The 12,365-nt window shown below is 38.3% G+C and overlaps 2 protein-coding genes across 2 annotated transcripts in view; both read right to left on the bottom strand.

The window, feature by feature from the left end:
• Positions 1-5,810: 5,810 nt before the first annotated feature.
• Positions 5,811-7,758, bottom strand: LOC21394806 (aldehyde oxidase GLOX). Its single transcript, XM_010102321.2, has one exon. The coding sequence runs from the start codon at positions 7,488-7,490 to the stop codon at positions 5,811-5,813; it is 1,680 nt and encodes a 559-aa protein (XP_010100623.2). The 5' UTR covers positions 7,491-7,758.
• Positions 7,759-8,379: 621 nt separating this feature from the next.
• The window catches only part of LOC21394805 (vacuolar-sorting receptor 6), a 6,412-nt gene continuing 2,426 nt past the window's right edge, over positions 8,380-12,365 (bottom strand). Inside the window, exons 3-14 of the mRNA XM_024168333.1 lie at positions 12,264-12,365; positions 12,099-12,187; positions 11,905-11,974; positions 11,324-11,407; positions 11,081-11,157; positions 10,888-10,969; positions 10,295-10,377; positions 10,108-10,171; positions 9,882-10,010; positions 9,303-9,406; positions 9,076-9,201; positions 8,380-8,826 (exon numbers count right to left, since the gene is read on the bottom strand). Coding sequence (XP_024024101.1) covers positions 9,085-9,201; positions 9,303-9,406; positions 9,882-10,010; positions 10,108-10,171; positions 10,295-10,377; positions 10,888-10,969; positions 11,081-11,157; positions 11,324-11,407; positions 11,905-11,974; positions 12,099-12,187; positions 12,264-12,365 — 1,001 coding nt within the window. The 3' untranslated portion in view covers positions 8,380-8,826; positions 9,076-9,084. The remainder of the gene's footprint in view (positions 8,827-9,075; positions 9,202-9,302; positions 9,407-9,881; positions 10,011-10,107; positions 10,172-10,294; positions 10,378-10,887; positions 10,970-11,080; positions 11,158-11,323; positions 11,408-11,904; positions 11,975-12,098; positions 12,188-12,263) is intronic.

Genomic DNA, 12,365 nt, shown 5'->3' with positions numbered 1-12,365 from the left:
TTGGACCCACATCAAATCCTCAAAATCCTAAGGATCTATCGTGTTGGGCTCGTAGGTGCCCGTCGGGATGATTTGCTCGATAACCCACTAAGTTCTTTAAAGAAAGCATTTTTTTCTTGAAAACTTCCTTTATGAATACTTTCATTAAAATGAGGTTTAATGTCATTGTATTTTACTGAAATTCTATCTCGGGTTCTTTTGTAACTTTTTGTTGAAACCGACACTGTTTTAGTTTTGTCTCGTTAAAAACTGTGCAGTTTCTGAAATCTGCGTTTTACTATATCTTCGAGTCGGATTTCAAAATTTTGTTCTTCATGAAAATTTCTCACCTCGTCGAGATCTAAAAATTTCATTTTTGGTGAAAGTTGAAATTCGGCTTCTAAAGGCCCCGTTTGGCTGAAAGCCGTTTTCTTGAAACTGTTTTAGTCAAAAACTGTGCCGTTTCGGGAATCTGTGTTTTAGTACCTCTTAGGGTCGGATTTTGAAAATCTTTTCTTCATCAAATTTCTTCATCTCGTCGAAATATAAAATTGTCACTTTTGTGAAAAATCGAGATTCAGCTTCTAAGGGTCCCGTTTGGCTGAACCAGTGGCTGCCAGTTTTTTTTTCGAAACTGTGTTGGACAGCTTGTCCGTTTTTGCCAAATGGCTTCAAACTTGGTTTTAGAGTTAAAATTAGGTTTTGTCATAGTAACCGAAAATGTTCAAAACATCCAGGGCTATAAGTTCAAGCTTTAAAACATTGAAAAATCTCGCTCTATGGTCCTCATTTTCGCGGTCAAAGTCACCGGAAAATTTTTCCTCTAATCCGAAAATAAGCAACTTAGATCAAGCATAAACATACCCCATCAAACTAACCTCAAAACTCACAAAACTAACATAAAACTCACACACCCTTATTACAACTTATTTCCTTGAGAATCACAATTTACATAAATGGATTCTCAAACTTAAACTTTGCTAGAAAATAATTGAAAAGAGTTCAAGAAGTTACCCTTGAAGAACTCTTTCTTGAGAGCCATTTAGATCCTTCTCTTCTTCTCCAAGGTTTGTTAATGGCTTGGAACTATAAGAGTATAAGGAAATTTAAGAGGAATATTTCTACATTTTAAACTTCACTAAAACATGAGAATGAGAGGATTTAGAGTTTCTTTACCCTTAGAGGGATATGACTAGTCTTCTCCTAGAATCCCTTGATCTCCTTCTTCTTCTTCTATGGTGTGATAGTGGCTCAAGATTGAGAGAGTGGGAGAAAATATTTGAGAGGAAATGGTGTGTATGGCCGGATTTTTGATGTGGGAAAAAGGAGAGGAGAAAAAAAATGAAGCTTATCCTATGATGGTTCCTTTTATAGGCAACTTGGAATAATTTTTTAACATCACATTAACTCCTTCAATCAACCAAATTTTGGTTCAATTCTCCCCTTTCTTGGCCGGTTATGGAAGGAGAAAATGAGAAGCAAAATTGTCATTAATTCCCCTTCAACCACTACCATCACATCACACCATAACTTGTAACCTTTTATCACACTCAACTAGCCAAATTTTGGCTCTATTTCTACTATACATGGCCGGCCAAGTGGAGAATGAGAGAGAGAAAAATAAATCCTACCCCTTGTACTTTTGTCCACTCTCTTAAGTTTCTCTTGAAACTGCTAAAAATTATACTGACTGTAGGTAAGTAACTTAGCCGATAGGAAATTCTAGTTTCTGACAATTCCTTTTCAACTGCTTATTTATAATTTAATATTAATTCCCGACTACTTAGGGATCACATTAAATTCTCACTCGCGTAATATCTTAAACTGTTTCAAGTCTTGAAATTAATTCTAGACTGAATAAATTCTAAATTTAACTTTTCTGCATTAAATCTCGGGAATGACGCTGTTTCTGACGGTGTCAAATCCCGAGCTCACATTGTACCCTTCTACTATGGGTATTTATCTTCTGACTTTAACCTAGCTGTCTGGCAATTAAGGACTTTCTCTTCTTTTAAAATGTTAGTGCATTTTTTTTATACGCTGCTAACATCATGCTGTGTTTGGAGATTCTTGAAATTAAGATTCTCAAACTATACTTGTACTGAAAATTATTCCGCCTTAAAGTACGACGAGAATTTATCGATCGAATTTACTTGATCGAAAACATGAACTTAACATGAAATCTGCTACAGAATTTAGGAATACATATATTAATTTCATAAATCCTTCAGTCACGTAATATTTGTCTAAGAAAATCCTTGGCTTAAATACATAAATTGTATTATTTAAGGTCTGGGATTTTCTCAGTCATTACACAGTAAGAATACGCTCTCCCCAAAATGAGATCGGAAGATGTGCCTGAAATCGCAATGCTCGCACAACTTCTAAAAGGTGGCGATGTTTACGCTCAACGACTCCATTTTGTTGTGGCATATCCGTACAACTAGATTGATGTTCCATGCCAAAATCAAAGTAATGATTTATTAAATCGCTGTGAGTAAATTCCAACCCATTATCTGTCCGCATAATCTTGACTCGAGTTTGAAATTATGTGTGTACCCAATTATAAAATTGCAATAAATATGCTCTGGTTTCCGATTTGTGTTGCAAGAGAAAGACCCATGTTACCCGACTAAAATCATCTACGATGGTCAAAAAATAATGAGATCCTGAAAAAGACTTTGTTTTATAGGGACCCCAGATGTCACAGTGTATTAAATCAAAAACACGTACGGTCTTATTCATACTTATAGGAAAAGATAAGCGTGTTTGTTTTGCCTTACAACAAGCATCACAAAACATAGTCTTCGTACAATCAAAAGAAATAGATAAATTAGGAACTAACGGAATGCGATTTACTGGTAGATGTCCCAAGCGATGATGCCATAAACTTAGACTAATGGAATGGTTGACTGTCAACGTCTTCTCCCCTCTCATCAGCTCTAAATAATAAAGACCATTCCGCTCTTTACCCACTCCAATCGGCTTCCTCGAGGGTAAGTCCTGTATCACAAAAAAATCCGGCCAAAAGGTCATTGTGCAATTTAAATCATGCGTCAATTTACTAACTGACAATAAATTAAAACAAAAATTGGGAACTCTAAGGACTTTCTCAAGGACAAGTCTTTTTCCAAGTGCAATTTGTCCTAAAGCATAGACCTCTACTGTTGCTCCATTGGGAATCTACACAGGTGGTAGATTATGTTTCAACCTCACGTCTGAGAGTAAATCTATATTGTGGGTTATATGATTTGTTGCTCCTATGTTTACAACCCACTCTTCACCTCGCTTACCAGAAAAATTGGACGCCGCCATGCTTGCAGAAGGAACACCTGTCGACGCTCCTCGGCTTCCTAACAGAGCCAGTAATTGCTGATGCTGCGCGGAGGTCAAGCCCGGAATCGATGATCCTTTTCCATCCACGGTAGCTGCAAATGTTGCGCCGGTTGCTGCGCCAGTGGACGTGCTTGTGATGGTATGGCCTTCAATCTGATTGCGTGTTTCTCCAGGTGTCTTAGTTCTACCATTTTTGACTGGTTTACGCCAATTTGGTGGAAACCCAATCACCCTATAACAATAATCTTTGATATGGTTAGTTTTCCCACAGTGCACACAAGGTGGAAATTGACCACGCCTCCTATCGTCGTTCCTTTTCTGGCCTGATTCATTTCCTCTAACCAATAAGGCAATCCCTTCTACGATGGGTGCCCGTGTCGCTGCAACAGTTCGTTGCTTCTCTTTTCATGCTGCAATGGCATAAGCCCTTCCAATATTCAGCAATGGGTCAACACTCAGTATCTGTGACTGTACCGTGGAATACACTTCATCAAGGCCCATCAAGAAATCAAAGACCTTTTCTTCCTCGCGCATGGATTGCATCTGTTTCGCCGCACCACATTTGTATCAACATTTGCATGATGGAACTAGATGAAGGCTCTGTAGCTCGCCCCATATGGTTTTCAATTTTCCTTAATAGGACGAAATAGAAGATCTTTCTTGTTGTAACAATGCTATTCCACATCTTAATTCATAGACTTTGGGTGCAATTCCTTGCGTGAATCTTTGTTCCAAGTCCTCCCATATTTCTCTTGCGGTTTCAACATGTGTTGCACTGCCTTGAAGCTCCTTTGCAAGTGCGTTTGTGAGCCATGAAAAAACCACTGCATTACATTGTATCCACGGCTGCAAATCAGGAGAATCAAAATATGGTTTTTCAATCGTTCCATCCATAAAACCAGCCTTGTTTTTGGATTGGAACGCATTCATAAAATTACGCCTCCATATGAAATAATTGTCTCCATTCTCACTGAGGGGATGTGTGACAAAAATCAAGCCTGGGTGATCAGATGGGTGCAAATAATATGAAGAAACTTCATATGCTTTGTTGGAAGGGACTACGTCAACAACGTTGCCAACAACATCAATAGCATTGTTTTGACTTGTACCATCATCTGCTATTTCCTCCATATTCTTGTTTCTCCCATCATTCTCTGACATGTTGAAAAGAAAGTGCAGGTTTCGAAACCTGCTCTGATACCATAAAAAGGAGAAAGGCGAAAGTTTTGTGTTGTTGTTCCATGGGAAAAGTGACCGGTTTGCATCCAGTGATTGCACTCTCGGTCAAAATGTCAAGAACATATTTCCGTTGGCTCAACGCAATTCCTGTTGGAGAACGTGCCACTTCAATGCCAAGAACATACTTGAGGTTGGCAAGATCCTTAATATGAAATTTCGCATCCAAATAATGTTTCAACTGAGAAAAGTGGAGGTGTCAGAGGCCATTACTTCTAGACCTTGGGAAGTTGGAGTACTAACCTTGTCATGAGGAGCATGGCTACTAAAGGATTTATTAAGCTACATTACAATAAAATTTAGGCATCGACCCCAAAAAGAAGAAAAAAAAAACAGAGAAGAAGATAGAAAACAAAACGTTCGTCTTGTAGAAATAAATCGAACTCATACAAACATGGAAAAGAATGGAGCCCTTAAAGGATAACATTCAACTCTTCCTATATATATATATATGTGTGTGTGTGTGTGTGTGTGTGTGTGTGTGACTATTATATGCTCCATTGTAAAGAGACTTACTATCTGACATTAAGTCCTTCCAATGGGATTTGCATATCAACATTTGCACTTCGCAGGTGACCAATAATGAGAAATGGCAATCGAACAAAGGGGAGTATTATTTTAGTTAATCAAATTAATAAAGCAACTAGCAGTCAAAAAACAATAATGAAGCGACTAGCTCTTAATCAAATAAGAATCTTCAGTACCCTATCTAAAATGTGGGGAGCAATCTTTGAGTTTTTCTTATGCAATTTATAAAATGTTGAGTAATATTGCAAAGAGAAACAAGAATATAGACATTTATAATTTAGTCGAAAAACTTTAGAAATATCCAAAACAATTTATGAATATTAATTCTCATACCTAATCATGTGATTAATCTTCGTAATTAGTTTAATTCAAATTTAGTTATAATAAATAGAACTAATTTTGCGAATAATCACGCATGAATACTTCCCCTGATGTATGTTATGTTGGTTTGAGTTAGAAATTGTTATCCACTCACACACAATTTTAATGCATACGATGCGAGCAGTTACCCAACTGGCTTAATTAGTCTCACTTGTTTTGTAATTTTATTAATCGTGATGTGTTTCGTCCTTTTTATTTATTTATTTATTTATTTTCTTGACAAGTTTAGGAGAAGGTACATTTTTTTTTTTTTTACTAGCAAAAAGTAGATATCTTATGAGTTAACGACCTACAATATTACAAGAAGTAGACCAACTATACAACCGTACATGCATAACCTCATCAGTACTTCACTGCAGCTTCACCCACGCACCAAAACTAGGTATCTCACAGTGCACCACAAATAGCATATAATACCCCGGCGGCGCAATTTCCGCCGTCCATGGGCCTATGACGGTTGCGTTATAAGCGAATCGCGCTACTTGCGAAACCGTACCCACCTTCATCACTACCATTCTTTGGCTCATCCCAAAAGAATGCGTCGTAAACGACGGTGCTATCAGCCTAAATGACACCGCATCCGCCCCGTTATACAGGGGCACCGTGAACACCACCGAGAAGAACTGGCCATAACCGAAAACCCCGGTGGCCGCTAGAATTTTGGGTCGCACTAGCCCGTTCTCCGCCGAAAGGTACGGTGGCGAGAATGCCTCGAGGCTCAATTCTGTCGGGTACTCGACGCCGGTGAAGTTGTAGAAAACGTGAGGGTTACTACCCCCGACGAGAACCTGCCCATCGGGTAGTAGAATCGCCGTGGAATGGTATAGCCTCGGCCGCGACGACGATTCCATGAGGGTAAAGCGGTGGCCCGGCTCCGCATTCGGGCAGTAAATTAAGGGTGCCATCACTGGGTCCCGCCCCAATTCCCACCCGGCAGTGCCTTGGCCGACACCGTTGATTATGATCACGTCGCCTGAGGGTAAAATTACCATGTCGCCCATAGCCCTAGGCAGGGGCATGTCCTCCATAACCCAATTACTAGGATTTTGATCATTATAACTGACAATCAGTCTCCCACATGAGCTGAGGGCCTCCACAAAGGTTCCTTCCAAAGCCAGCCGATGCGCGCCGCGTGGTGCTCCCCCGCAGATCATGATCTCAGCCTCAACACATTCTTTGTTCTCGTCTAATGGAAGCAAAACAGAGGAGCCTGAGCTCGGATAGTTCCGAGGATCACCACCCGGAATCGGAGGAAACTCCTTAACAATACGATTCTGATTGTAATCGAATGATATGGACCGCGTGTTGGCAAAGATGAACAGGTTTCCATCCGGTAACAAGTGAAGAAACGGGTACAGATTATTTTCATCGGAATCCGAAGTTTCTCTTAGGAAATTGAGCCACATAAGAGAAGGGTCTCCCAGGTTCCTGGGGAAGAATTCATAGTTAAATTGCCGCCTTCCTCCGACTACAATTATCCGACCATCAGGCAATATTTGATTGGTAGAATACCATCTTCGTTGAGCCAAGTAGTTTGGAGTCTCAATCCAATCACAATTCTCTTCATCCATGCAAGGACTAAATGTGCGAATAACATGATCGCCGTCGTTGAAACCGCCGGTTTGGACTAGGGTCCCGTTCGGAAGAACAGATCCCGAGGAGCACCAAGAATCGGTTTGGAGCATGAGAGGTCGAAAAGTGTTGAGGACTGGATCGTAAAGGACCGAGTGAGCGGTGCAATCATTCTGAAGGGCGGTGTCCAAAGGATCGAACCGGCACCGGCCGCCACCGAGGGAGAGGTTGGAAGGGCCGAAGTCGGTGCGATCATAGATGACGACCTTGGTGTTACGTAGGAGCTGCATGTGCATGGCTGAAATGCCAATGCTTTCTTGCAAAAGATGCCATGACCCTAACTGCCTGCTGACGAATGGTATTTTACTACGGCTTTGACATGAGACTAAAAGTTGGGGGTTGTAGTTTATTATCAAGTGAGAGGAGAGAATTAGGAAGATAATGAAAATGGTGTTCATTTTATTTTATTTGGAGGGGTTCAGAGCTTTAATGGGCTATTTTTGAAGATCAATTGTTGGTTTGAGATAGAAGATTAGTTGGTGTGGTGAGTGTAGTGATGAGGTCAATATGAAATGAAGGAGAGGTGAGTATTTAAGTTATAAAGTAGGATTTTAGAAGGAAAGAAAGTATTTGGTTAATATAAATTAGTATATTATTGTAAAGCTAAAAATGAATGTGTTTTTATGAGTAAGAAGATTAGAAAAGCAGTTTTTGGATAAGAGTAAGTAGAGAAAATATAGGCAAAGGAATATAGGCGTTTTCTTGATGCACTATTGATCAAACACAGAGAAAAACTCAACTACATTACACATTTTAGTTCCTTTCTGGAAGCAAAATATGTAGTTATATTACTTGCTTTTAGATGAATATATAAATCCTTACAAAAAGAGTAACTTTTGTGTCTTCTCTGTATTTCGGCCAATCTTTTAGTTATATTAGTGGGAAAGAAAAAGACAGTCCATCTTTGCGTGAATAAGAATATTTTGCGGCTACAATTAAATTAAATTAAATTAAATTTGTGGATTGAGAGTACTGTAGAACTCAAGAAATATGAGAATTGAGACGAGAGAATATAAGGGGTGATCATTTCCTCTGCAAGTTGAGAAAATGTAGGGCAAAATTAGGAATACATTTGCTCAGAAAGCAACAAAAAAAATAATAATAAAAAATTCAATAAAGTAAGCAAACAACATTTTCGGAGGAAATTGCAATGTTGCATCCTATACTAACAAAACGTTTCTGTATTTCCCTTCACAAAAGAAATCCTAAAATTGTATGAAAAAAAAAAAAGTTTGGTGTATTTACTTTATTTACTTTAAAAAAAGTTTGGAAGCGCTTACCCAAATATAAACTGCGGAACTGTAGAAGACCTCTTATTTATTTTACAACAAATAGTGAACAACATTTTGTAGTGTTTGCTTACTGCAGGAAGACTTATATATCTTTAATTTTCACAGCCCCATTCTTCCTTGATTCCTTTTTTATTCTGCTATGTGTTGCCAGCTACACCGATTTTTTTTTTTTTTTAAATCCTCAAATCAGCATTTACATCTCGAGTAATTTATCTAGGAAAAAAAAAAGAGAAAAAAAATGTTCCCTTATGAAAGTTCCTGTAGATAGATAGCTCACATGAGAGAATTTCCTAAAGTGGTTCTGGTTTTCACAAGAGCTATCAAATGGTTGTTTGTATCTCTTAAGTATCTACAACCACCATATGCACATCCATATTATGTTTCTCCTCTACAATGGATGGATGTTCTTCTTCAGCTCTCAATCCATTGGCCTCTTTTATTTCTGCAGATACAAGGAAGAAAAAAAAAATTATAGTCAATTTTACAAATTGATCCAAACGAACAAGCTAATTAGGATTTAGACCAAAGCTAATTACGAAGCCTGCTCACATGCGGGTCAAGATCAAACTTAGCCAAGCCCAACATATGCATTCGAAAAATATTACAATCCATAAATGGGGCGATGAAAAAGGAGAATGCACTACCGTTGTAGTTTTATAGTAACACTGAGAAACAAGCTGACAAGTTTTACCTCATGAATTCACACGGAACCTTGTCGTAATGGTTCTGCTTCCGCAGTCTGCACTCGGCTGTTGAGATTGTTGTCCAGTGGCATGTACTGTGACATGATAGCCATGATCTCCGAGTCCATGTACGACTGCAAATGGAGATAAGTAAGTTTAGCATGCATTCGATTGATATAGAGACTTACTAACGGTTGATAGGAAACTAAGTCAATAGAGAATCTTGAGGCATTACCCTAAGCCTGTACTTGTAAAATATGTAACCGGCAAGACCTAATCCAACCACCGAAGCAAGAACCATAATAGTTATGAGCCACGCAAATCTCGATCCACGTCTCTCTGCATAAAAAGCAAGTTGTTTCAGACGTATTCGAACAAGCACTAATCTGTAATGGGATATAGGGAAGTTGAATGAGCTCACATTTGTTATCATGTCATCAGATAAGTCTAGTCCAACTTTGTAAAACTCACCTCTTTTTTCTTTTATTTTTTTTCAAGAATGGAGTTGTGAAGGAGTATAATTAGTCTCTAAGTTAAGCAGCTTAACTCACATTAACTTGCTATAAACAGGTGTTAACGGTCTCTACATGTAGAATCAAGTTGATTAAAGTTCCATATCCTTCTTGCTAATAACACAGCTAAAATGAATCTAAATTAGCAAAAGCATAATTAGCGGACATAAGACAGGATAGAAATTACACCCTCTCAAGTAAAGATTCTCACTGCCTAAGCGTAACAGGTGATTGAAGATGGTGAGTAAACTTATTCATGCATAAGAATGAAAAATGTACTATAACTGTCTGTGTCATCTTACCGATACAAGTATCTTGCTCCTTCATATAGAGAAGGCCTCCCTTACACTTGCACTCATATCCACCCCAAGTGTTCTTACAGCTGCAACCATCGCATTGACAAGCGCTACGTTCCTTGCATTCATCGATGTCTATTGCACAATCAAAAGGAGCAAATGTATTTTATAAGACCTAAAGGACCTTAGCAACATTATTCTCTACAAGAGCTGTATTGAAATGCTCGGTCACCTTCACACTTATAACCATCCCCTCGTAAGCCTTGTGGGCATTGGCAACCGGTCAAGTCAGAGTCCTGAAAAGAACAATTTTCTAAATATTATCTAATGAAATGAAAGTACAAACAAAACCTACTAAAAGTATGTCCGACCAACAGATCCGCGAAACAAGCGCAAGAAACATATAAATATCACTGAACTGAGCAAGCTGAGAAAGTTAATCCATGACGAGTTTCTGACCAGCACCCTCCGTTGTCCATTGCGCATCTCGCAGGCCCAAAAGCTATTAAGAAAGAAGCACTTCATAGTAAAAATGCATGTTCCATAAATCAAAATGAGTGATACATACAGATTGTGAAATTAAATTAATTAAAACTGTCAAGCTGTGATAGAATCAATAAGACTAACTAATAAGGAAAAAGTATTGCTATGACGAAACTATAAATAGTTAGGAGTTTATTGAATATATTTAGTAGCTCAACTATGAATAAAACAACAGAATCCACATGACCACAGCAGATTTTAGGCCTCGTTTGTTTCGTTGGTTCGAATCACAACTCAAGTTTTTTTCTCTCACAAAAATTTAAATTCAACTATTTGTGCTATAGTGGTTTTTTCTCAATAAATTCACTTTTTAACTCGAATTGAAAACTTGAATCAACGAAACGAACAAGGCCTTAACTTATCCACACCCGAAGCCAATCCCGTATGATACTGCCGCCACGCTGCTGCACAGGAGCTCATGTGGAACCTTTTATATCTGTGTAACTTGTTTTACGGAGAAATGGTTTACCTTCACAAGATGTATAACCGTCGCCTCTATACTGAACTCCATTTACAACAGGGCACTCACAAACTCTTCCCCGAAATGTGTCCTGAGCAACAAAGAAAAAAGACAAAAATTAAAATAAAATACACAGCCAAAATTTAACAAGTCCAAACAGAAATTTGCTGTATAGTGCAATAATCAAATCTGTTCTTTGTACCTTGCAAGCAGTAATATTAGAATGTTTATGTTTCCAACAGCCACCATTCCTTTCGAGGCACTCGTTTGTCTCGATATCTGTTTTAAGTAAAATGAACAAGGGAAAGATATCATACACTTTTAAAAATGTGTGGTGGGAAAAGAAAAGAAGAAAGCTTCAGCAAAATAAAAAAAATAAATAAATAATATGATAAGAAAAGAAAAGAAGAAAGTTAAGAGATGGAAATAAAATAAGAAGATCGACCTGCATTCAGACAGACTGGAGGTTCTGTTGTCTCCTTAAATCCAGCACATATTGCCTTTAGCACAGATGTCCTCTCCAATTTTCCTTAAACGCAAGCAACATTAAGAACTTCAGCATCCTCATATCATATACAAATTGGGAAAGATATTATCAAAAGATGGCAAGTAAGGGCAATGATTCAGGCTGGTAATTTTAAGCTTGGAAGTATATTTAATCGCCAAGATAATCTTCTTATGTTTAAGTTTTCAAATCTGCAAGTTATTCCCAAGAATACAACGGCGACATGCTCCTTTGCCTAAAGAAAAGAAAAACCTTGTTCCTCATATATCAATGTTGATGTACAATGCTAATAAAGTGAGTGAGAGTACGAGGCCCAATAATGAATATAATAAAATCAGCAGGAGATGTATAACTGTGTTCTTAGTTCAAATCCAAAAGGCTTAAAAAAAATCTGAACTTTGGATTGTAGAATTTGGTCATTAAGGTCACCCCAATTTGCACTATCAAATATAAAAGGTAACGCAATTAACACCTAGTCAATGGGAGAAGACTATTATTATATAGAGCTGCTTGGAACAAACCTCGATACTGGACATTGTTAACAACCAATGTTGGCAAGATGGTAACATCACCACGAGATCCTCGGCCGACCTGAATGTTAGGAATGCAGAATTGATAATGAATGGATCAGATAATACAAAGGAGTCATGTAATCTGAATTGAATTGATCAGCCAAGTGTACTCTAAAATGTCATACGGGCACAAAAAGTATGACCTGCACTACTTGCTCATTTTTTAGAACTGCATTCTCCACATCAGCTTCGGGATCGCCCATACATTTCTTAATCTTCTCGATGGGTAGACCTGCATTGATGAGATTGGAGATATTAGAAGGCATACGCAAGTAGGGACGGGATATAAAGAAGCTTTAGGCAGTGACCTAGAGATTTCATGACATCCTCGGCACATTCTTTGCTGTATCTTTTCTGTTTCATAGAGCAGCGGATATGAAAGTCGGTAACAAAGTCCCACCAAAGCCAAG

This window comes from Morus notabilis, unplaced genomic scaffold (genome assembly GCF_000414095.1).
Source record: "Morus notabilis unplaced genomic scaffold, ASM41409v2 Scaffold1245, whole genome shotgun sequence".
Taxonomy (NCBI): Eukaryota; Viridiplantae; Streptophyta; class Magnoliopsida; order Rosales; family Moraceae; genus Morus; species Morus notabilis.
Note: the sequence above shows the minus strand (reverse complement) of the source record. Positions and strands in the feature narration are given on the sequence as shown.

Coding starts and splice junctions, on each gene's coding strand:
- LOC21394806 (XM_010102321.2), bottom strand. CDS start 7,490: ATGAACACCATTTTCATTATCTTCCTAATTCTCTCCTCTCACTTGATA.